The sequence below is a fragment of the Cyrtonyx montezumae genome, unplaced genomic scaffold (assembly GCF_038088225.1).
Source record: "Cyrtonyx montezumae isolate F1298 unplaced genomic scaffold, pur_monq_1.0 scaffold_3, whole genome shotgun sequence".
NCBI lineage: Eukaryota > Metazoa > Chordata > Aves > Galliformes > Odontophoridae > Cyrtonyx > Cyrtonyx montezumae.
In genome coordinates, this window is record NW_027072034.1 from 159,368,281 (window position 1) to 159,392,117 (window position 23,837).

General features: G+C 38.6%; 1 protein-coding gene across 2 annotated transcripts in view; it reads right to left on the reverse strand.

Moving 5' to 3' along the window:
* Positions 1–23,837, reverse strand: part of CHCHD3 (coiled-coil-helix-coiled-coil-helix domain containing 3) — a 145,333-nt gene that overhangs the window by 27,919 nt on the left and 93,577 nt on the right. For both annotated transcript variants that reach the window (XM_065743804.1, XM_065743803.1), the window contains exon 6: positions 1,230–1,300. In XM_065743804.1, coding sequence (XP_065599876.1) covers positions 1,230–1,300 — 71 coding nt within the window. The remainder of the gene's footprint in view (positions 1–1,229; positions 1,301–23,837) is intronic.

Sequence of the window (23,837 nt, forward strand, 5' to 3'; positions counted from 1 at the left end):
GAAACATCCTTCAAAATGGCTTTCCTAGAATTGTTAGCTATTGTTCAGTGCTGACTGGTCCCTTAGCCAGCTCTTTTGATGCAAAAATAACCCAAAAGCATTTGATTTCTTCTGTAAATTGATTATATACCAGGGAAAAAATAGACAGATTAAAAAAAAAGTTTCCTACCCCTGTCCATCATAACAACAAAAAGCTATAAACTACCATTTCAAGTAACAATGGGGATGGGGATCTTACATAAATGAAAATAATGACAGTGAATGACAACATATCAGCCTTCCCATCTGTAACAGGGAGATCTCCAAATTATGCTAAAATCACACCAATGCCAATGGCCATTCTGTCCCTCTTGTTTAAGGGAGATACAAATTCAGTCCTCAGTTATATAAACTCTGCATCATTAACCAGCACAAAGATTTCATAGACACACTTGAGAATATTAGCAGCTCCTGATATTAAAATGATTGTATCTTGCCGTTAAGAAGTTTCCATCACTATCAGCAGCTCAAGAAAAACCTTTTCTCCTCTTCCTCATCAAAGAGTGAAAGAAAACAAAAATGAAAACAAAACAACCCCCCCCCAGAAAACTAAGAACAGGAATAAAAATAACTCACTTTGCACAGCATTTGTTGGTTACTGCTGAGACTGTAAGGTTGTAAAAAGTTCCCTCTGTATCCTTATTGAAATGATAAATGGAACCTTCTACCTAATGGATGAACTAGCAAAAAGGGAAGAGTGCAAGGCTAAGGGTCAGAATCACTTTGATACATCAATTACTGCATCTTCATTTAACCATCCTCAGGACTAATAAAATTTATTTAATCTGACCTTCACTGGTAGGGGCAAAGAAAAGTTGCTAATTTAAATCTTTTCACGTCATGCAAGCACAGGATGAATACTATTGTAATGCAAAGTTGGAATTACATTTTTGTTGTTCCAGTAGAGAAAAAAATGTTAAAGAATACATTCTGAGGATATTTCACACATCTTATCAAATACAGATTAATTGGGACATTACCAAATGTGCATCTAATTTCTACACAGCTTATGGTTACTATGCACTGGCCTCCAAATTCTTCAGAATTCTCTCTAGCTGAACAGGCAGCATTTTTTCCAAGACAGACTGATAAGATCTGTGATAGCAGAAATGAGAATTTCTATGCATGTTAAACATGGATAAGGATTCAGCTACTTGCCAGGCTCAGAAACAAAGGTAGGATAGACTTACTTGAACCGAGCTGACACTTCGTTGGCAGCTTTTTGGTATTGCTCTGTGGTTACTTTATAGAACTGGGCACTCTGTGAAGTTAAAAAAGTAAAAAAAAAAAGTGAAAGAAATTAATAATACAGTCTTCAAATAACATCTGTTATATACATGTGAACACCTGGTAAGTAACACTGATTTTACGCACTTCACACATCTCAGTTGCTCAAAAGCAAAGCAACAGCTAAAAGGAAACAAACACACAACAAGAACAACCCAAGAGCCCTCATCTCTGCTCTACTACAAAGCTTCAGACATTTGTGTTAAGGTTCTGGAAGGTTCTGCAAAAGAGACAGCTCTCAGGAAGTAAACTGCAAAGAGAGACGGTACAAATGATGCAGTTAAGCACTAGGAAATATTGCAACCCGTGAAGCTCCTCCACCAGGAAAAAAACCAACATATTGAGTCCTTACTTCTTTACGTGCATCTCTTTGTGTTACTTACACCTACATCCCCACCTAGTTTGTGGGTGATATTGATGTCAGGCTAAAGGCTGAATAATAGATGAACCACAGCTTGACTTTTTCTCTTACTCTGTACCTTGACAATGCCTCTTGCAGAAAGTCAGTTTAATTTTCCACACTTCCAAGTCGCTTTAACCACTTCCTAATTTTAATTCTTTTTTTATGCAGCTTCAGAACATACTTTCATCTCTCCTTAACCAAGGAAATGCCTTTCACTCAGTTCCACCAAATGATCCATTTCCAAAATGCAGGTCAAACAAGATTGAGTCATCAAGCAGTAAAACTTTTCTGTACACGAAAATGGCCAAATTTCTCAGTGGGACATACAATATTCAAAGATAAATCACTATAATGTTGTGATGCTTCACGTCTAGATAATATATACCTGGTATTTTTAAAGAGATTTTTATAGTCCTAGCACAGTTGGACTTAAGATATAATAGCTAAGGCACCTGGCTTCTCAGTTGGAGGAATAATGAAAAGTTAAAGCAGTTCAAAAGTTCTCTGAAACATTATTTTTCCATGAATAGAAGAGCCAACAGGAGAAACAACGCTGTGGAGAAGCACGAAGGTTTTTTTGGCACTTGCAGGATCCCCTTCCTAGCCTTGCAACTCTCGAGTCATCTGGCATCCCAGGAAGGCACGTTAACATGGCAACAAATCTCTCACAATTACACGCTGCGTGATTACTGAAAAAGCCTTTTGAATCCTTATTTTAACAACCTACCTATTAACGCCACGGTTTAAGGTTATTCATTCCTTAACACCATTTTGCTTCTTTGGAGCATTTAGCATACATGCATGGAACAATGCAGTCCAGGGAAGCGTCATTCCAATTCTATTTCGGGTAAAGCAAGTGCTTTCAGTTATTTACCAAAGACACTGAAAAAGCAATGTGCCTAAAACACTGCCAGAAAATAAGCAAAAAAACCCCCTTTAAGTGGAAAGATCACTCTTTTGCAAGTGCTGAAGATGACAGTCTCCTCGATCAGTGAGTTAGCAAACATGTCCTGAACAGAAAGTACCTGTGCCAAATTGGGTTATGAGAAATGCAGGAGAGAAAGCACACTAGGGTAAAAACAAAGTTTCCCACTAGGGAAACTCCAAAACATGCAGTCCTATAAAAACATTTTTCCTTTTTGTTTGAGGAAATCACCTTCCAAGGTCCTTCCATGTGAATTATGAACTTGGTACGTACAGAAATCACTGAAAATAAACCCAATTCTGAACGCAGCTAAAATTGCATCGCCAGTCCAATATTTTACCACAAATTATAACAAATCGTGTAGCATCTCCCACGGTCAAAGGGCATGCAGAGATCACAAAGAGCATGGTGGTCTGCTGCAGTCCTGCTTCTGAGATTCAGACCTAATAATTCATTTGTACTGAAATCAAGGCTTCCACGCATTCGACTCAGGGTCATTTATTTTTTCATAAATCACTGTTGGCCAGTAAGAAAATGAAAATGAAATCCTCCTCACACCAGTGACCCCCTCGCGTTCAGCAATCCCAGCTGCCCAATGACAGCCCCGTCCAGGTTCCTTGGACATAGATGCAATCAATAGGGATGTGATTAGACAGCAGGCTGACTGTGGGGCGAGTGTGGACAGGTCACCATTTGAGATGATGAATAGCCCTCTATCATCCTACAGTCCCCTACGACGCTAACATTTACTATAATCTTATTTGGGTTTCGATTTATCTTTCTTTGGCCTGATCAATAAAGATGAACACAACAGTTGTAAGGATCGATTGCAATTTTTTATCATTTTCAAGCATGAAGAAGCGTTTTTGACACAAAAACAATATTCTGAGTGTACTTGTTCTACTTTTTAATTGCAGTTCAAGTGATCAGCAGAGCTGCTACATATGCCAAGAAGTTTTAATCCTACAGTAGACTAAAGCTATCGAGAAATCATAGATTTTTTAGATGTATTATTAGATGATGTATGCTGTGTTTCTTGGATCAGGTCTTCCTTTCACAGTCATTCAGTCTCTCTTTCAGAAGGATATTCTCTGTAACCCAGAGAGGAAATATCATTTCAAAAGTCCTCTGTAATCCTCCTGATAAGAACACAGTGGGCATTCCTCTAAACACAGAAAACATGGCAGTATAACACAGCACTGCTAATATAGGTAACTTCCCCAGTCTCTGTATTTATGTTGTGTACGTAGCCCGAATATGCATGGACTGTTCGACTCTGAGTGAAAGATAAAAGCTATGGTCCAATTCAGAAATCAGCAGCAGTGTCAGATTATCAGAGTAGCTCTGGATTCGGATGCCCAGAGAGGTTGTGGGTGCCCCATCCCTGGAGGCACTCAAGGCATGGCTGGATGTGGCACTGGGCAGCCTGGTCTAGTAGCTGGAGACTGTGCCCATGGCAGGGGGGTTGAAACTTGATGATCTTTGAGGTCCTTTTCAACCCAGGCCATTCTTTATGATTCTATGATTAGATACATTATCTTCATGGGGTGCAGCAGATGTTCCAAATGCAGCTGTTTTTGCCCCAGAGTGTTTGCAGGCAAAGAGAAGGGAATAGAAATGCAATAGCAACTACCATTCTACATCGAGCTCTGTGTGTATGTACAAACAAACCACAGCTATGTTTACTGCATTACGCTTACACAGATATCTAAAAAAATATCTCTATAAATATGTTAAAAACATGTAAGATGTTTATGGTAATAAACATGCCTTTCTTAGAAATGTGGAATCTACCTATCATATGTTTCAGGGATTCTCTAGGATTTAGTAGGATTCAAGCATCCTACTAAAATGGGACAAGATAATACAACCTGTGCCTTTGATCTGGGTCCCGTGGCCATGCACATCATCAAACAATCTTTGCTTACAGAGTTATGCAGCATCTTCCTCTCATTTATACTCTCCTCCATTGCTGTATAATAAACCTATGGCTTTTTGTAGACCATTATTATGGTCTTCTTTGTTGAAAGAAGTATGATAGTGCAGGAATTACGTTATGAAAGATGCAAGGAACTTCCAGAAGGGAACAAGAAATGCCAGGGTTATGGCAATTAATCATCATCCCAGATTATGTGGAAGATGCTATTTCTACATCTGTTATGGAGTTCTTACACAATGTGGGCGTGTAGCTTGACTTTAATATAAAAAAAAAAAGTGGCAAATGTGGTTCTTGATGACTAAACTTCAGCTTGTTCAAATAACCTAGTCTAATCACTGAGAATTCAGGTAATAGATTTCATGCCTTATGGAATACGGAGAATAGCTTGAGTTTCACTATCACTGCTGACACAAGAGTGGATCAGTAAGTAGCTCAATCAAGTTTTAAACTACTGAAATAGGGGGAAATGAACCCCCAAACTAAGGATTCCAAGTCGTCAGTGCCTTACCTCCCTTTTACAAGCACAAATAGAACCTGGGATTATTCTGTTTTTAGTCACTGTGCATTTTTTATGTATTAAAAAGAATGCTTTAGCCTTAAATACCCCATTAAGAAATGTACTTTCAGTTCTTTAATATTGTGGAAATGGTAACACAGAAGGGCCTACTTCCATTTTGTGAAGTTTGAATGTTGTGAAATAAACAATGGATGCCACGCACACCGAGTGATGTGTATATTGAATAAGTAGGATCATATGGGGGGATTCACAGCAATTACATGAGCAGGTGTGGATATACACTACAGATCTGCATCAACTGCAGAAGCCCACTGACTTTTATGCTGATGTTTTCCAACTTGCAAGCAGACAAACACAATGTAGGAAACACTGCTTTCTTTCTCTGCTTATCCACCTAGATTAGTATGGCAAAAGGTTCCTGCTATGATAACAAAAATCTGAGCCAGAGGAGTGACAACACTGCTTTAATTAATGCGTAAATTGATAGTTTAATAGGAATATCAGTTCTGCTTAACTGGAATAGGAAAAGTTTAGGCACAAAACCAACAACAACAACAAAAGGCCAAAACATAAATGGGTACAATTCTAGCTTAACCTTTAGGTCCAAAATTAATGGATCAGCACTTTTCAAAACACTGCCACTTTGTACTATTTGCTGTAACTTCGTGTTATTTACTGCCCAGGCAGTATGCAATTCCAGGAATTTTGTTGAAAAGCCTGCAAAAACTTGCAGCAGTGACTAATTTTACATGCAGCTGTAATCTAATTAGCCTGAATAGGACCACAACATGTTAAGTTACTGAAGTGTTAATGGCTCGAAGACTAAACAGATAACATAGGATGCAACAAAATTCAGAGACTGATAATCAGCGTTTGCTGTCCATCTCATTTAATATCCTTCTTTGAAAAGAAAGGATTTTGGTAAAAGCTTTAGAAAAACTACCTCCAAAGTATGGGAACAGAGGGAGATGCAGGATGGCATTATGGAAGAGAAGCTAAAGAAAAGAGGTCTGTAATTTAACTTTAAATCTATCCAATTTCCCCTGATAAATACACAGTCTAAGCAAGAATGTGGCAAGGTGTAGTTCAGGTGGAACAAGATATGCTCTACAGAAAGAAGTATTCTTGTCGTGTTTGCACTCAAAAAAACTTCCCTGAACAAAAGCAGCAGCAGACACTTCTTAAAGAACATATTGTGGAGGAATAGGAGTATGATTATTTAGCTAGACGGCTCTCATTTCAAAAGTCTGTGTAAGGAAATAAAGTCCCATAGAACTCGAGGAGGTCAGCTGTTTTGTCTGCATGCAGGACCTCAAAGCAGAAGTGCATCTTTTACTCTCGGCTGAAAATCTTCAGATTTCCAGGATGATAAAGTTCTGAAAGATCTCGTGTCATTCGAGCTGATAAAAGGTTGCCAAAAGAACCAAGGGAACTTGAGAGTCCTCATTTAATTTCACTAAAGATACATAACCTATATGCACTGTTTTATAACAAACGTGTTGAAAGTGTTTTCACCACAGACGTACCATGACTTCTTTTTTGCCACTGAGATTTTTTCTTTTAAGTCTCTTGGCTCTTAAAGCCCTGAAGAAATTCAATATGAACATTACATTCATGTATTCTATCTAAGGTGGGTATTTTTTTTTAATTTAATAGTTTCGTAGTTAACAGTTTATTTGACAAAGGAAAAGTCGTGTGACTTCCACACAAAGGAGACAGATCTGGCCTTTGCTTCAAGTTAGTGCTGCAAAAGACAAAAATGAGCACAGCTTGACTTCAGAGCAGCTCAGCACCTGCTCCACCCACCAAGGGAATGAAGAGCTTGGGCTGTTTGGCACCTTTGAGAATCAGGGGAGAATTTTTTAATTTAAAGACTTCTTTTTCCTTGTCATCCTCCCCCACGGAAGGACTCAAAGCATCGGCAGGCAAAGATTATCATGTTCCTTAAATGGCAAATTGGAAAGTTTTCTTTGCTTCTTTTTAATCCATTGCTGCTGAAGCTGGGCTTTATTTTATCCCATAATTGAACTTCTAGCCATTTCATCTCAGTATCTTTTATGAACTCATTTGTGGATAACATGAAGCATTTTGTTTTATTCGTTCTGTTGACACACACCCTGAGATCTATATGGCCTTAAAAGAAAAGATTTCCAAAACTACTAGGAAGAAAATGTTCTTAAGCCTTCAGAATCGGTTTGCAGATTTCAACCCAAGTTCAAGGCCTCCGCACTCTTTTTTGGTGTCATGAAGTGGGGATCAGCAGCCAGGCACAGACACATCTGCCCTAAGCAAGACATTATAGGAGAGAAAACCCACGGAGAACTGCAGTTTGGGTAGGAGGGAGCGCTGTGTAAGATGCATGATCACTAGATGATTCATAGATACATAGATACATTAGGTTGGAAGGGACCTACAAGATCATCTAGTCCAACCATCCTCCTATCACCATCCCTACCCACTGAATCAAATCCCTTAGCACCTCATCTAAACGCTTCTTGAACAGCGCTAGGGACGGCGCCTCAACCACCTCCCTAGGCAGGCCATTCCAGTGCCTGATGATGCCCCACTGTTAGGCACATAAAGTTGACCATATGGATTATAAAGAAAAAGGCAAGAAATACCACTTCAACAGATGCCCTTAAAACACAGTCATGCTTAATCTCCGAAGCTGCCAATAAAAGCAACGAATGTGCAAAAAAAGAGGAAAAAATGGGGAAGAGGGAATGACAAGAAGACAATAAGACTACCTAATGCAGTGCTAAACAGTGTGCATATATCTAAGTTCCAAACTATATTAACTTACTGCTTTATAAATATATGGCCATTTTTATTGCATCTTTATTTGGATTAAAAACCTCTATTTGTCTCTGAATTTATTTTAATAAGCGAAGAAAAGACAAGAATATAACATCATACAGATTCACAAATAGTACTGCATCTTCATTCTACCTCAAATGCTATTAAAGTGATCCATGAATGAAGTAATTTCTTCTGAAATCTCATCAAACCAGTCCTTTGCTCCGATTTTTAAACAAGTTATGACTTCTCTCATTTGGTCCAGCTGCACAACGCAGCCAACTGATGCATTTTTCAGCTTCAGAAATGTAATAAGCAAGGTCCAACTCCCCACTTAGGGAAACTACCACATCTTATGCTTTCTGTTCTTGTTGAGCTTTTTAACGTGCTATTATGAACCCACTTTGAATGAATGGGTTGATCATGTTTGCTGCTGTTTTACCTTCATCAGAAGATATGACCTAAATGGATAGACCAAGAAAGTTCTCTGTATTGTGGTTACAGGGCTGAAAACAAGAGCGTATGCAGAAATCTATGCATATTGAACGTAACAGAATTACTGCTCTTCAAAGCAAACCAGTTTTCTGAGGTCCAGCGTAAAGATAATTTCCAGAGAAATAGCCAAGAGATTCCTTGATGGGATACCACAACCACCGTATGAGGATGTTCAGGATTATTTAGAGACATTCACATAAACAAAAGAGATGTGCACAAATCAGAGGACATGCCTTCACTGGAGGACATGCTTTCAAAGCAGAAACAACAACTGCAAGAATGGGGAAAAGCAGATGTGAGATAGGGAGAGAGAAGACAAACTGAAATAGAAGCCCTGTAATTCAGAAAAGCTCAGGTAAGGATCTGGGATTCTGAACTTAGCTTATAGAGGACAACTAGACAGTACAGCCAAGGCCTGTTTTCAAGAGTTTGGTGGAGCTTGCCCTTTGTAGAACCACTACAGTCATCTTCCTCTTATGACTTGAAAGAAATTGGCTCTGGATCACAGTGCTCCACTGACGGATTGTATGTCTGAACTATTAAGAGACAGTAGGAAGGATTTTAGACACCAATGCCATCAAGTAAGTGTTTCTACATAAGTATGAAAAGTCAAGCAGGTACCCAAAACAGTGCTGAAGACACCACAGAAAGTACTGCAACCTATCCAAACAAAAGAAAGAAATCATGATATCCTGGCAAATGTTCTGCCAGCAGACAATTCACTTCCCAACACAATTTCCTTTATTTCATTACATGTGTTTGTCAAAGAGTACACATTCTGTTTGTCAAAGAGTATTCAAGTGGTGTACGGCACTTATTTATCAGCAGAAAATGGGCAAAATTGCCTGTTCTTCAACCTTTTCTTTCAAATTTCCAATCCTGTTTTTCAGGCACCACTAATATCTTTAGCTGCAATTATTAACGCCTCTGAAGTTTTTTCCAAGATATGCTGCACTTCTCGTTTCTGCCCTAGTAGAGCATTGATCTCTAATTTGTTAACACTCAGAACTGCCAAAGAAAACGAAAACCTTTCTGAAAAGGACAAATCTATTCAAAATTCTTACAGCTATTCAGCCAAGCATCTAATCTGCATGTAATTGTAGTACAGTCTTTAATACAAATGTTCTCAATCTTAGAGATGCATGTGTAAATGCACAACTATATTTACATTTCCTGCTGATGACAAGATGCCTAATCTAAATCATTCTTATTTACAACTTTTCTTCTCAGTCTCACCCATTTCACTATTACACATTATAAATTACATTCTCCCTAAGGGTATCCGTTGGATATTATTTTTCCACTACTGAAAGCAGACTTTCCACTCACCTCCATCCCCAAAATGAAAGAAACACAGAATGGACAAGGTGCGAAAGGACTTCTGGGTCCATGTAGTCCGACCCTGTTGAAGTAGGACACACAGTGTAGGCTGCCCAGCACCATGTCCGGACAGGTTTGGAGATCTCCAAAAAAACCCCATAATCCAAGGGTCCTAACTACTTAATTGTCCAAATTGTTAATGAGGACTGGACTCAGTGGAGTACTTTGCTCATTACCAGCCTCCAGCTGCACTTTGCATCACTGACAACCACCTCCTGGGCCCAGCCATTCAGACAATTTTCAATCCACCTCACTGCTCATACAGCCCATATTTCAACAGCTTCTCTATAAGAATCTTATGGGGGAAAGTGTCAAAGTTCTCACTAAAGTCCAGTAAGACAATATCCACTGCTCCCTCTCCATCTAAGAGGTTGATGATTTCATTTTAGAAGCTTAACAGGTTGAGATCTTTTAGATTTGAGGAAACATTTTTTCTCTGAAAGAGTGGTCAGGCACTGGAATGGCCTGCCTAGGGAGGTGGTTGAGGCACCATCCCTAGCGCTGTTCAAGAAGCGTTTAGATGAGGTGCTAAGGGATTTGATTTAGTAGTTCAGTGGGTAGGGATAGTGATAGGAGGATGGTTGGACTAGATGATCTTGTAGGTCCCTTCCAACCTAATGTACCAATGAACCTATGAACCTATAAAACATCAATATGGTTATTATGAGACCTGGCAGTGCCTTGTAGGATCAGCATCATTGTAACCTTACCACATACTACAGTAACTCTTTGCATTGTTGAATGTATTAGCGTAATGTAAGGCCTCCATTCTCCCGAAATAAGAAGCATCAAGTTAAATTCTCTCAATCAGCAAGCCTCGTTTTACAGTGACAACTCACAGGAAGTTTAGGATGAAACTTCAGAGGTCATCTAACCCTAATTAGGATCAACTAGAACAGGTTGCTCAGGCTGAAAAATCATGTCTTGAACACTTCCAAGGATGATTACATCTATCTTATATCTGTGTCTTATGGATCATGCCACCAGGAATTGCATTTATGCTATAAGCACTCCGAAGCTTTCTACTTATTTGCTCTATTTTCAAACTATTCCTTAAAGCCTGGCCAAGAAGAGAAGTAAAACATTGCCAGTAAAATCGAAGATATCTGAAAGATGCCCACATTCCTGAAAACTTCTTTAAACTGTATCAACTACCCAAATAGAAAGGTATCGTTCACCATCACAAATATTATCACAGAATCATTACTGTTGGAAAAAAAAACACTGAGATCACCTAGTCCAACCACCAACCCATCCCCACCATAACCATAAGCCACATCCCAAGTGTCACATTTACCTTTTTCTTGAAAAACTCCATGGTCACTCCATCACTTATCAATAAATCCTTTTTCTCTTAACCATTGATAAACTCCTACTTCAAAAATGTTCCACCACAGCGTGGTATGACATATGTAGCATTTTACACATGATTTTCCAATATAAATGCTGGAATCTTGTAAGGATTATTTCATTTATTTGTTTATTTTAAAGAAGTCCTTTTAATTTGAAAAGTACCTGAAACCCCTCGTCAATTAGTGGAAACAATTATATGAAAAAAAAAAAAATCACTAGGTTTTCTCAATTTAAAGGAGCAATTGTCTGCTTTTGAATATGCTTTTTAAAAAAACTTATCCACATTTCCTAATAAAGTGAAGTTCGATCCAATATTGCATCTTGTCTATGCCAGAAATGATTGCTTTGCTCTGCTGAAAGCCTTCTGAAACACCTGTGCCTGTCTAGCCACAAAACATACTCAAATCTCCAACATTCTGCACATTACCTGAAACACGCAGTTAAATGAAGTTTCCTAACACTGACAGTAGCAGCAGTAAATTCCTAACAAGGAAGGAAGCTCACAAAAGTTGTCTGAAATGTGTAATGAACACAATATGGTTCATGCTCAATGCACAGAATCACAGAATTGTAAAGGTTAGAAAGGACCTCTAGAGATCACTGAGTCCAACCCCCTGCCAAAGCAGCTCCCTAGGCCAGGTTGCATAGGTTGGCATCCAGGCAGGTCTTGAATGTCTCCAGAGAAGGAGACTCCACCTCCTCTCTGGGCAGCCTGTACCAGTGCTCCATCACCCTCACTGTGAAGGAGTTTCCATACACACTTGTGCAAACTTCCTATGCTTCAGTTTGTGGTCATTTCCCCTCATCCTATAGCCACACACTGCTGAGATGCTAACAATGCATTATCTGGTAGGGTTAAGTCAAAAACAAGCAGTGTACCTGTTTCTGGTAGTAAAGAGAACAAGACAGGGAAAGCTTCAACTCATCAAATTGAACAGCTTCAACTACAGGAAGCAGAAAACAATCTCATAAGTATGGATAGAGCTGCTGAGTACCTAAGTACCTGAGTACCTACACACAGTACCTAAGCACCCCCTGAAAAAGGAGTGCCTGGAGTCCTAGTTTAAGACACGGGCTCTTCTTCCAAAACACCCTTTTTTTCTCTTCATGCTTCACTCAAGAATACCCACATACTAAGAAAGGACATTTTGGTGTGTTGTGTTTGCTACCAGCATAACCTGCTGAATAAAATCAAAATCTGTTAAAAAACAACAACTTTGAATCGTGATTTAAAAGCGTGCTAGATGAGCTGAGCAAGAAATGAGTAAACAGTAAAATAAATCATGCCTTTAAACTTCTAGATATTTTGCTGATTAAAATGGTTAATTCAAAGCATTACATATTTTAAATTCTATAAAATGAGATATTCTTATTTATTGTCTAGGAAAGTGAGCAAGTTATCAGAGTACTCACTCCTGATGTGATATTTTGATGGTTGCTCTGCATTGTTCTGCTGCTGCTGATCAAAGAAACTGAGGCAAAGAAACAAAATGGTGAATTTTCCACAGTGTAAAGTACAAATGGGATTATCACACTCTCTTTTCAAATTGTTACTCTGTATTTACAGGCAAAATTTCAATTTTTTTTTAATTTTTTTTTTTCCAGAAAACTGAGGTAGTTGCTCTAACATAGGTTGAAACACGCCCATTGAAAGTAGCAGTTAAGGTTTGGGACATTAACCACTACAGAACACTGATAGGATTTTACTTCTGAAAACTATAGGTCAGTAAGGATTAAGTACTGAAATCAGGGGCACTCTTGGCACGAACATGTGGGCTGGCACAAAGCGACAATTATCTGCAATGCTTTTAAAAAGACATATGGCATCAGCAGCAAAAAATCACACTCCATATTATTGCTACAGTTGTTTTTGGGAATAAGGCTTATTTTTTTTGGGGGGAGGTGCTTTATGTTTAATAAATATATAGCCAAAAAGGGAACAAATTTGGCTGCAAGAAGAATTTCCAACTGGATTACACTGAATACTGAAAGCAGTGACATGTTAAGGTAATATGTTTAAAAGATGTTAATTCTTCCCTGAGAATTAGACATTAAGAGAATTCAACTCTTATGCCATGGTTCATTTGAACTTACTTCATAATTACTGCAGCTATGTTTTTGCATTTTAGTGTGCATAAATACATATTCCTAGATGATTACAGCTTGCAGTAATGCAAACAGTTAAACTCTCTGACAAGGGGAAAAAAAAAATAAAGATTTCAAAAGTGGCAGGAGAGTATCTACTCATTTCAAACACATGATTATCTTTCCATATTTCAAAAGGAAAGGCCTTTTGAGGCACAGCAATATGCATGTGAATAGAAACATATTGAAAAGTCTCAGCTTTCAGGTATAATGCTTTTCAGTTAGAAAAGCATAAGATGGAAGAACTTTCAATTCTCAGTGACACACTTAAAGAGCATCGAACACGCCACCAGCCTTGCATTATCGCTGCCGTCCCCTCTCCCCACCAATGGCTCACCATCACTTCTAAGCTGTCTGGAAATTCCAATTAAAAACAACACAAGCAACATGCAGCCCAACTGGACCCACTGCATACTGAGCAGGTTGCCAGCCACAGAACCCATCCACAGGCTGAAAAACAGCTCTGTAAAAGAGATTACAAGAAAGAAGAAACCTTCACCTTTGAAATATCAGTGTAAAGATCACACATTTTTCTAGGAAGGATCTCACAAATGCAGTGCCTCTGCTACAGAAGTGCAATGCCAGCTGTCTGATCCTTCTTTTTTTCAAGGAACGGGGAGTCGGGGATTTTAAAGGAACCTGGGTAACACACAAGACAAATTGGTTTTGCTCTCTTCAAAGCAAAAACTTCAGCTGAAAAGAAGTTGTCAGTAGTCTTGTCACCAAGTCCATTACTGTGATTTTCTTCTTGTCTATCCTCCCAAAGTTTCTTGCTACAGCCCTCCTGCTCATCTTGCGACTCCTTCCCCCACCTTTAAATCTAGAGCACCGGTTTCAGGGAGCTTCATGGGTAATGCAACAGAGAAAAATTGTACTTAACCTTTGACTTCTGCAACAGAGCCTGGACAAAGCAGAGATCCATATCACAACACTGCAGAAAATCTGGTACATTTCTCTTCCCCCCTCTATTTGTACTGGGCTTAAACTGTGGTCACATCCTAAGGTTTTGGTTCAGCTCTTTCTGTGGGGGGACAATCCCAGATGTTAAGAATATTGCCACAAGCACATCTAGGTAGGATTTAATACCTTGTACACAAAGAGCACAATAAACGCAGATGAGATAGATGACAAACCTATAGTAGGGGCAGAACACAGGACAGAGCACTGTTTTCCCCACATATAGTGGAATCGTGTCCTTTCCCATTCGTCCTGAAGAACAGCCCAGTGCTTACTGTAAGGACTTAAAAATGAGGATCAGATTCTGCTACCAATCCCTTTTCCCTATAGGTCCATGGAGACAAATGGAGAACCATCCCAACTTTGCATGAGAAAGGCCGTGTGTGAATCACAGTTTATTGTTTGGTGAAGCTGAAACAGCCTCACAAACTCTATCAGTCACCAGATGGAAATGGTCCTTCTCTGTGCTAAGCACAGCCCTCTCTCCAACCGAAGGCCAAGTTATTAAGAAATTGTTTGTCGACTTAGATTGGATTGATCATTTATTTCCCAAATTCCTTTTCCCATCATTTACTCATTATACGCCTCCTTCTGATGTAAGAGGACATTTATTAGCTTCTGCATTTATTGTGCTGGCAAACAGAAACATTCTGCAGCATTTCCTGGGGATTCTCTCATTTATCTATCTGTTACAGGTCTGAAGTATTTTTAAGGGCAGAAAAATTAAAATATCACTCAGGCTGACAGCAATGAAAATGAAGCTGGTGTGTGCTTGGGAAGGCTGCTTCAGCCTTCAGGTTTACAAGATGATTTACAAAAATGCAGGGCAGCGTTTCACATAATTATTATTGCTTTGTAATGAGAAAAATCACTAACTACTGCCTCAGAAGAAAAGGGAACTTTCTAAAATGAAAAGGCGCTCAGAAAATACTTTAATGCACATCTTGCCATTGATACCTCTTTAAATGGAAGGTGAATTTAACCTCTTGTTTTCAAAGCAAGTGCACCAAAGACGGGGAAAAGAAAACAAGTGTAAACAGACGGGCCTGCAGGGTGCTTCTTCTCAGCTGTTGCTCAGTTTGTCCAAAAGTAAAATAATATGGCCATTCAAAAACAGTATGCAATATATGTTTGAAAAATAAATACCTTTAAGGGAATGTCCATCAGATTCACAGGGAAGGGAAAGAGAATAAAGAATTATTGCAATTCAATTGTTCCTCATATTGGATAGCCACTAAAATCTCTAACAGATACCCTGACATTAGTGGTGGTATTATCTAAATAGAACACGTGGTTCTGTTTAGAGCTGGAGTATTTTCTAAGTGATACCTTGACAAAGAACTCCAAGCAAACCATCTCACTGAGGTTTGTTTTAAAGGCAGTGTTAACTTCGTACAGCTTTTGTACCAAAACTTCTGCAAAGGAAAAGGGGTGGGAGGAGGGAACAGACATGGGAGAATGGAAAGCTGCTTATTCATTAACCACACATATGTTAAAACTCTTTGCCATTTCCTACAAAATGCGATAAACACCGCCTTTCAAATGACAAATTTCTTTGGTTTATTCCATTTTGCCTGCTAAAAATGTTTCTTGTGATCTTTTTTGTTCCTTCTCAGGAAGGGGAAGGGAAATAGTGGAGCTGAAACTATCAAGGAAAACAGATGTAGACACAATCACTAAGGTTGACTTAGGCAATGCTGACATGTTTATGTTTAACTGTACGCATCTACTAATTTGTTTTCATTAAACCGAGCGGTGCTGGATGAACAATTCATCCTAACAAGGACCCAGCAATGATTTTATAACGTGACAATAAAGCAGAGAGGGACTGAAGGAGCTGTCCAACACGCAGCTTTGTTTATTTGGCTTTGCCCCGTATGTTCCCACTTGTCACAAAGTTTATCCCCACCTGCAGTTTTTATTCATGGGATGAATGTGCACATTGTGTTCAGACTTCACAAACACCAAGACTGAAGAAGCTATAACAGATACTGAGACCAATTCAGAGGAAAACAGCAGTTAGCAGTGACCAGTTATCATGGGAACATGATTAAATTCCTATTATTAAAATACAGTTGGAAGTCAACAAATGGTGACACCCAGATAATTGTATAAGCAAGGAATAGTTAAGACGTGTGACTCAAGCAGTGAGGATTTACAAGCTGCAGGACTAGGAAAGAGTTTATGAAAGAAATCACCTGTACAAAGCAACACAGGGCACTTCATCAATAGCCATATTACTTTAATAGCCATTTCTTGAAAAACAGTATTTCACTGTCTCTTGGGTCAATGAATCAACTGCCAAAATCTTCAGAAATTTGAACTTCAGAGGTTTTGAGCATCCTCATTTCGAAGACCCAGCTCAGCCACTCATAGAGCTCTGTGCATCTTGTCTGAGCACTCACCTGCTTAACACACACTGAGTTTGGTTTTACCAAGACAGTGGAATAAAAACCACAATCCTCCCACCTGAGGAAATGTCAGTGCATACATTCTTTAGGAAATAATGCCGGAGTATCCTACAGGTTGAGAAAGAGCCTTCAGGATGATTTTAAAGCAACATTTTAGGCCAATAGAGCAAAATGAAATGAAGCAGAAAGTGAAGACTTGAGGATGCCTATAAAAACAAACAGCATCAGAGGAAAAGCTGGCAACCCTTGTGTGGTTAGCTCTAGCTGAGTCTGGAGGTACAATACCAAAGCCAAGTGATGCATGAAAAGGTAATAAGTCAGGAAAAGAAAGTTGCAAGAATGATGATGGGTTAAAGACATGCACCAATGGAGCTAAAAATAAAGAAAAAAAAGCACAACTAGGTAACAAAAAGCACTGCATGTTTTGACAAAGTCTTGAAAGCTCACAGAAACACACCCCTGCTGCTGGGCCTGAGATGTCATTTTGCATCCAGCACGCCCTTACCCACGATCTTCTGCTAACAACCACAAAACTTAAACATGAAATCATCCCTCTTCTGCTCCACATTTAAGTACAAAACAAGCAAATAAACAAAACAGCAACTATCTGAAAACAGTTATACATGTATTGGGTAAGTGGAAAAAAAGGATTGCAAACAACCTATATGAAACTACCAGCTATACGTTAACAGTTATCAAGGGTCTTACTGCAGGGGGAGAAGAGCTTGGAATATTACTTATCACACTTTGTTTTTTGTCTCTATTTATATAAAGACATACGCACCAAATGGAAAAATAATCTATAAGCAAACATTTAGAGAAACATCAATACCTACTACTCAGTGTGGAACAACTTGCTATTTTGTTATTAAGCAGCGTTTCAGCACTGCTATTGATTGGATATGTGATAGCAAAAGGGGTATTTTTAGTAAGAAAATGTCTCAGAATAAACATTTTCAGTGGTTTTATGGAAAAATATGTGGGTGGGTGTTTATTTAATAACTAATATACATGTTAGCTACTTATTTAGAAAATAGCTAATAAAAGATAATGAGCAAAAAAAAAAAAAAAGAAAAAAAAACAAGGCTTAAAAACAATTATTTGGAATAGTGATTGTGGCTCAGCAAGATACGGAGGTAGTGCATTAATGCAGCACTCCAGTCAGAAGGCTGCAGCTCCGTCTGTCTTCGTCAGTCAGGTTGAGGTTTCAGATACTGTAATTGGTAGCAAGTTTCCTAATCTCAACCTGCCAGGCAAGAAGAGCTCAACAAAAGCTCTATCCCCAAAATATAATGAAATTTGAAGAGAGAAATTTTCTACTATTGGCAACATGAAGCAAGATCACAGGTTGGGCTGACAGCTTTATTATGCTAAACTGACAAAACATTATGCTCTGGTCAGTACTAAAAAGGAAGGGGGGTGGGTGGTTCATGAGCAGTATGGAAATACAAAGCATTGGGAAACTATCATGAACTTCTACTTTTATCTCTCTGGTGCAGCACGTGAGCTCTGACATGGGAAAGTCTCCTGGTCCAAGTACAGAATGAGAAATTAATGTGTCTTGATTTTATATTCAGGTCTCCTCCTGCACTAATTTGGGCAAATCTGCAAGAATTCTCTGTTGAGGATGAATACTGATCCACCAGTAGCCTTACACAGATAATGTAATTCATTAAGAATGGTGTGGCATATGGCTCCAGTGGAAGTCATAACACATTCTGCTGCTTCTACCTGAAAAATGTTTGAAAATGAGTGTTGTTTGACATTTTCTTTTCCCCTTATTATGGCTAAATTCAGTTGAGTAGACTGAACCTGATGCTGGTAGATTAATGTAATGCTTGGGTTGGTTTGATGCACAGATAGAACTATGATCTAATCCTGTTCAAATGTAGTTCAAGGAAGAAACAATAACATAGCTTCAACACCTACAAATCTCTCCCCCCCCCAATCTGTCTCACTGTATTGATACTTCTGTACATAACATCACTCTCTTTACGTATTTATAGAGATGCATGGTGGAATACATGTATTTCATCTGCTTACGTATATAAATATGAAGTGTAACAACAATAGTTAGAAGAAAAACACTAACATTCCATAAAAATGGGAAGAGAGTAAGAAAGATGGAACTGTTTTCTTTTAAACTACCAACTACTGCTCCAAGCACTGGTTAAAATTCAAATTTATTAAGTAATACAACATTGGCATGCCCACTTCAAGTATGAAGATAAGAAAGGCCTGGAAAATAAATGCCTTTCAACAAGACTTTTCTGAAATACAGGAGTTCAGTTAGTAAAGCCAGGACAGATATTACTGGAAGCATCAATTTAAACAGAGCAAAAGTAAAAAAAAAGACCAGGCATTTGTAGCTCAACTGCATTTACCAAAGTCATCTCTCTGGACTGAAGGCTATGGTGTATTTTTACAAGGGCAAACTGGAGAAACTCCACAAGCTGGGTAAATCATAAAAGATTCTTTTACGGAGAATAAAAAATGCTGGCATCCTAAATAAGGCCACTACTGAGAGGTTATTTCACTGACCTGCGGGGTAAGAAAGATGTCAAATATAAAGCAGAGGTGAAAGACAGTGCATTATGTTTAGGAAAAAAATGTATATGGCCAGTATTTTGAATTGCAGTGGACAATTTGGAAAGACCTACCAGTGTTACGTGCATCCAACAAAGAAAGCACGTATTGCACACAAGCAACAACTACAACTAAGTAAGTCTGTCAGCAATGTGCTAGAGGCAATTCCACTTCTTCAGGGGAACAATGACAAAAGGTTTGCTGAGCTTTCTCTGTGCCTTCCCCACATGTTCAGAACACAGTATCATCAGCCAAAACTGTTTTCTGCTTTGCTAGATGGAGCTCCACGTCGTGAAACACTGTACCTACATCACTGCTATTTGATTTTGAAAGACATGAAAGAATGCAGTACAAATGTGTGGAGTGTAAACATGTTTGCTCTACTGAATACAAACTTCTAAACACAAGAGGTGAGAACACAATCATCTTCTGGTTATGAAATTCCTTCCGATAGAGTCATGTGAGATCAAAGACAGTAAACAGACTGATAATTTGAAACAAACAGAGACAAAAAGTGTCTAAACTGCTAGAATACATCACAGGGAATTAAAATGATTCTAGTTATTATGCTGCCTTATAATAGTTCCTCTGTTATACGCATCTTGCAAACCATAGTTTACAAAAAAAAAAACAACAAAACAAACCAACACAGTAAACAGATTCTGATTATTTAGTTGTTTAGACTTTGAAAAGGTAAACAAGATACTGAAGAATGTGAACAAATGCAGAATTCCCATTGTTTGCATCCTAGCACTTATACTCATTATAATCACATACAAAAAACCAATACTTGGCTGTGAAGCTGAGCTGTATGTTATCTCCTTTTTGAGCAATGGGTCTATCACTGCAAAGCACACTGGTCCATTCTAAGACTTGAATAGGAAAAAGGAAGAGATCATTAAATTATAATTTCCCTGTACAATTGGTATAAGCATTTCCTACCAACAGGATTAGCATGAACACAAGATCCCAGAATAAAGCTGCTCAGCAGTGAGAATGGCAGTTTAGTGTCTAGTAAATTTGATTTCTCTGAAAATCCTGACACATCATAATAGTGAAATCCTATTTACTGTAGCAAGCAGGATGGATAATACTATTTAACACCTGGTATAGTATGTGCCATCAGCTCACAGCTTCGTGCTCTGTGTGCTCATCTTACCTTAAGGTTAATGCTCCTTGACAGCCTACATGGTAAGCAGAATCCCCAAATTAAGTGGTGAACCTCAGATTTGCAAATCCTTCCTAAAAATGTAAGTCATGAAAGAAATGGATGCAGATAAGAGGATCACATTTGCAGAACTTATGTCTATATTCTCAGGCTCTGATCTGGCAGTAAGCCTTGCACAGTGCAGGGAGCTCCCTGGAAAAAGACCACTGAAGTCAGCAGGGATTGAACAGAAATCAAAAAGCCCTTGAGAACCATAGGGAGCACTGACTTTGTCTGCTGGGCAGTACAACATAACGTTGAAACTTCCAAATGCTAACAGAATAGAATTATTTTATGACCTTACACTGCATGCATACTTGCATGCATACTAAACAAAGCTCGCTGAAAGTATTTCTAGGAAATTTGCAAGAGCAGAAGCTTAGCTTGAGAGAGAAATATCCTGATTAATACTAGGATACACATCTTGCTCATTCACATAGATAAACTAAGTAGTTGTGTCATACAACAGTCCATTAAAATTAATTTCCTTCCGCTCCCATGACTAGGGGCATGATTCTTGTAACAACGCTTAACAGCGTTACGAAGCAGTGTAACGTAAATGAAAATAGCTGGATTTACTGAAGAGAGGTTGATCTAGAGAGAGTTGAATATCACACTATAAGCTGCAGAAGCACACACAGACACACCTCGTTGTGAACATCTGTTTGATGCCAGAACTCGAGGTAGGAGAGCATGCAGTCATGATCCCATGCATTAAAAATATTCTAAAGCAAAAGCAACTGGGTGAAGGAGTGACAGGATCTCAGCTTCTCTGTAGACAAAATTAATGCAACTGTTGATGCTGGCTGTAGCCTATATGTCACAGTAACAATAGGGATGTAAAAATAGTTATGAAGTCTATAGCCACTGGGGCTTGGAATTTACATGCAATGCAGTGGCATAATGGAAGGATGGTGAACGTGGAGAAGCTGAACAGAAAAATAACGAATACAAGAGGACAGAAGTGTGTGAGAATGTGTGTGTGTGTCTGTGTACATGCACATGAGTCAGTGTTACAGAGAGGCCACAGTCTTCAATCTTCAAGCTGCACAATCTGAGATGCTCATTTTCCTATTTCTTGCTGCACTACTATTCTAAAAGAAAAATCAAATGGCTAAAAATACCACTAAGGCCAGCTTATTATATTAAGCAATTGAGATAACGTAGGATATACACAGTCACCATCTGAATTCCGCTATCTGACCCTCCGCTTGTTTGCTCTAGTCAAGAAGTATCATTAGCCTGTAAACAGGCAACAAAGAACACAGACAAATTTTTCTCAAAGCTTGACGTGTGAACTCTTAAATAACAGCCTTACACTTTAGTTGGATATACAGTACGAGAAGGTTATTCTTTAACTCCTTTGTTAAACGACCTCATTTTGCTTTGCTGCTGAGGAGCATGTAATAACTCATCGCTCATGTGCTATCTTTGACCTAGAAACACTGGCAGCTGTTAGGGGAATCGCCGGGTTTTTGGGAAGTATCAAAAGGTTTTTAGCACATAAACTAAATTTATGAACAGATATTGCCCCGGAGAATGGAACTGTTTATGTTTTAGTATCACAGCTGTCACTGGTGCACAGTTATTCTGTCCCATATTAATCTCCTCAAAAGGTTGAGCATCTTCACTCAGTCACTGAAATATTTTATAATTGACAGACTTCATCTGGCACTGAATATGTATAATAATTTTCTCCATAAGGAGCACACTGTGCTGACACTAATCTGTTCTGTTGTCGTCTCCCTTTATTATCAACGTCTGCGTTGTTTTTTCAGCAGCACTGAAGAACACAAATATGAAGCTTCTAATTGAAAAAGCTAGGTAATCAAAAAGCCAATTAATCATACAGATGAGCTCTGACATTCAGTGATGCAACAGACAGAAATACCACATATGCGCAGCTGAAGTATTTTTAAAGTGTGTTTATTTGATGTAAGAATGATCTGAGAATGTAATTAGCATTCTTTGTCACAAATGACAGCCCAATATTGCACGTTTCCTCATACTGACATTATCTCTCCGAGCTCCACTTGCTCCACTCCCATCTTTACCTTCCACTCTCAGCTTTTCTCTGTTGAGCAGCACATACTGTGTACCTTCCACTGAAATCAGGACAAGCTTGGGAACAAATAAACAGCCTATTATTGTGCTCTGTAATTTCCAACATGTTAGGCCTTTCCAGACCTTCCTTTTTTCTTAAAGCTCTATTTCCATCTCAGAGCTCAAAAAATAAGCAATACTGAAACTCACAAATGACCTTAATAACGGCTGCAGGCAGCAGCCCCAGTGAAGCTTGGATTGCAAGATACACGACCTCTTCACTTTTGTAGGTTTTAATTCTGTAATCTCCACATCTCTGAAAAAGTTCAAAGCCCGATTTGGAGCACAGAGTTCACCTCCTCTCAAAGCTTTAACAACTGTTTTTTGTTTTGTTTTGTTTTGTTTTGTTTTTTTTGTGTGTAGAAGAAGATATGCACATGTACTTTGAAAACAAACCTGATGACAGCTTAGCAAAGTAAAGGTTCTTTTTACCTTACAAATAGAAAGTCAGAAAGTAAAGACTTGCCTCAGTATGACAGGAACTCAACTCTGAAGACAGAGCAAACGTCACCCAGAGAACAAGAGAATCAATTCAGAACTGTCTGCTGTAGTCTTGGAGAGTTTAAGTTCAAGATGTGGAAGAACAGCAGGGAAAGATCACCCATATCACATGGCTTGGGGGGCAACACTTCAGCAGTATAAAACACAGGTGTTTGCAGTTCACTACATCATTTCTATGCAACAATGATATAGTCACATGCTTCTTAAAATAAAATCCCATGCTGGAAGTGGCCACTTAACAGCAGCAAGTGAAGGTACTGTATCAGTGACCTACTTTAAGATTAAAAATAGCTAAAATTAAAAGCCTTATTTGCTGCATAGCACCTTAAAAGGTAAAACAGAAGTTTTCAAGTGAAGCATCATGCTTTTTTCATGTGTCCTTTGCCATGAATTACTCCTACACTACTTGTACTTACAGAATGCAAGACCAATAACTATGTGAACAGGTACAACCATGCTTGGACCTAGCTTGGATGAGCAACTAGAGATGTTTTTACCCCTATCATCAGTCACCTACTTGAGAACAAGGAAGGTATTCTGTGGGGATTCTGCATGGGGGATCTTCATTTGTGACTGTTCAAATAACACTATTTTAGAATCATTAAAATAATTTAACCTCATCCTTTCAAACTGTTCCTCATTGCCAAGAACATGTCCTTATTAATGCAATATTCAAAAAGGTTGATCAAAATAATGAGATGGAATCTGGTATGCCCTCCATTTAAAATATTCATTAAGATCAATTATACAGACTGATAATTCAGAAAACATGCTCTTCTTTTTAATCCATAAA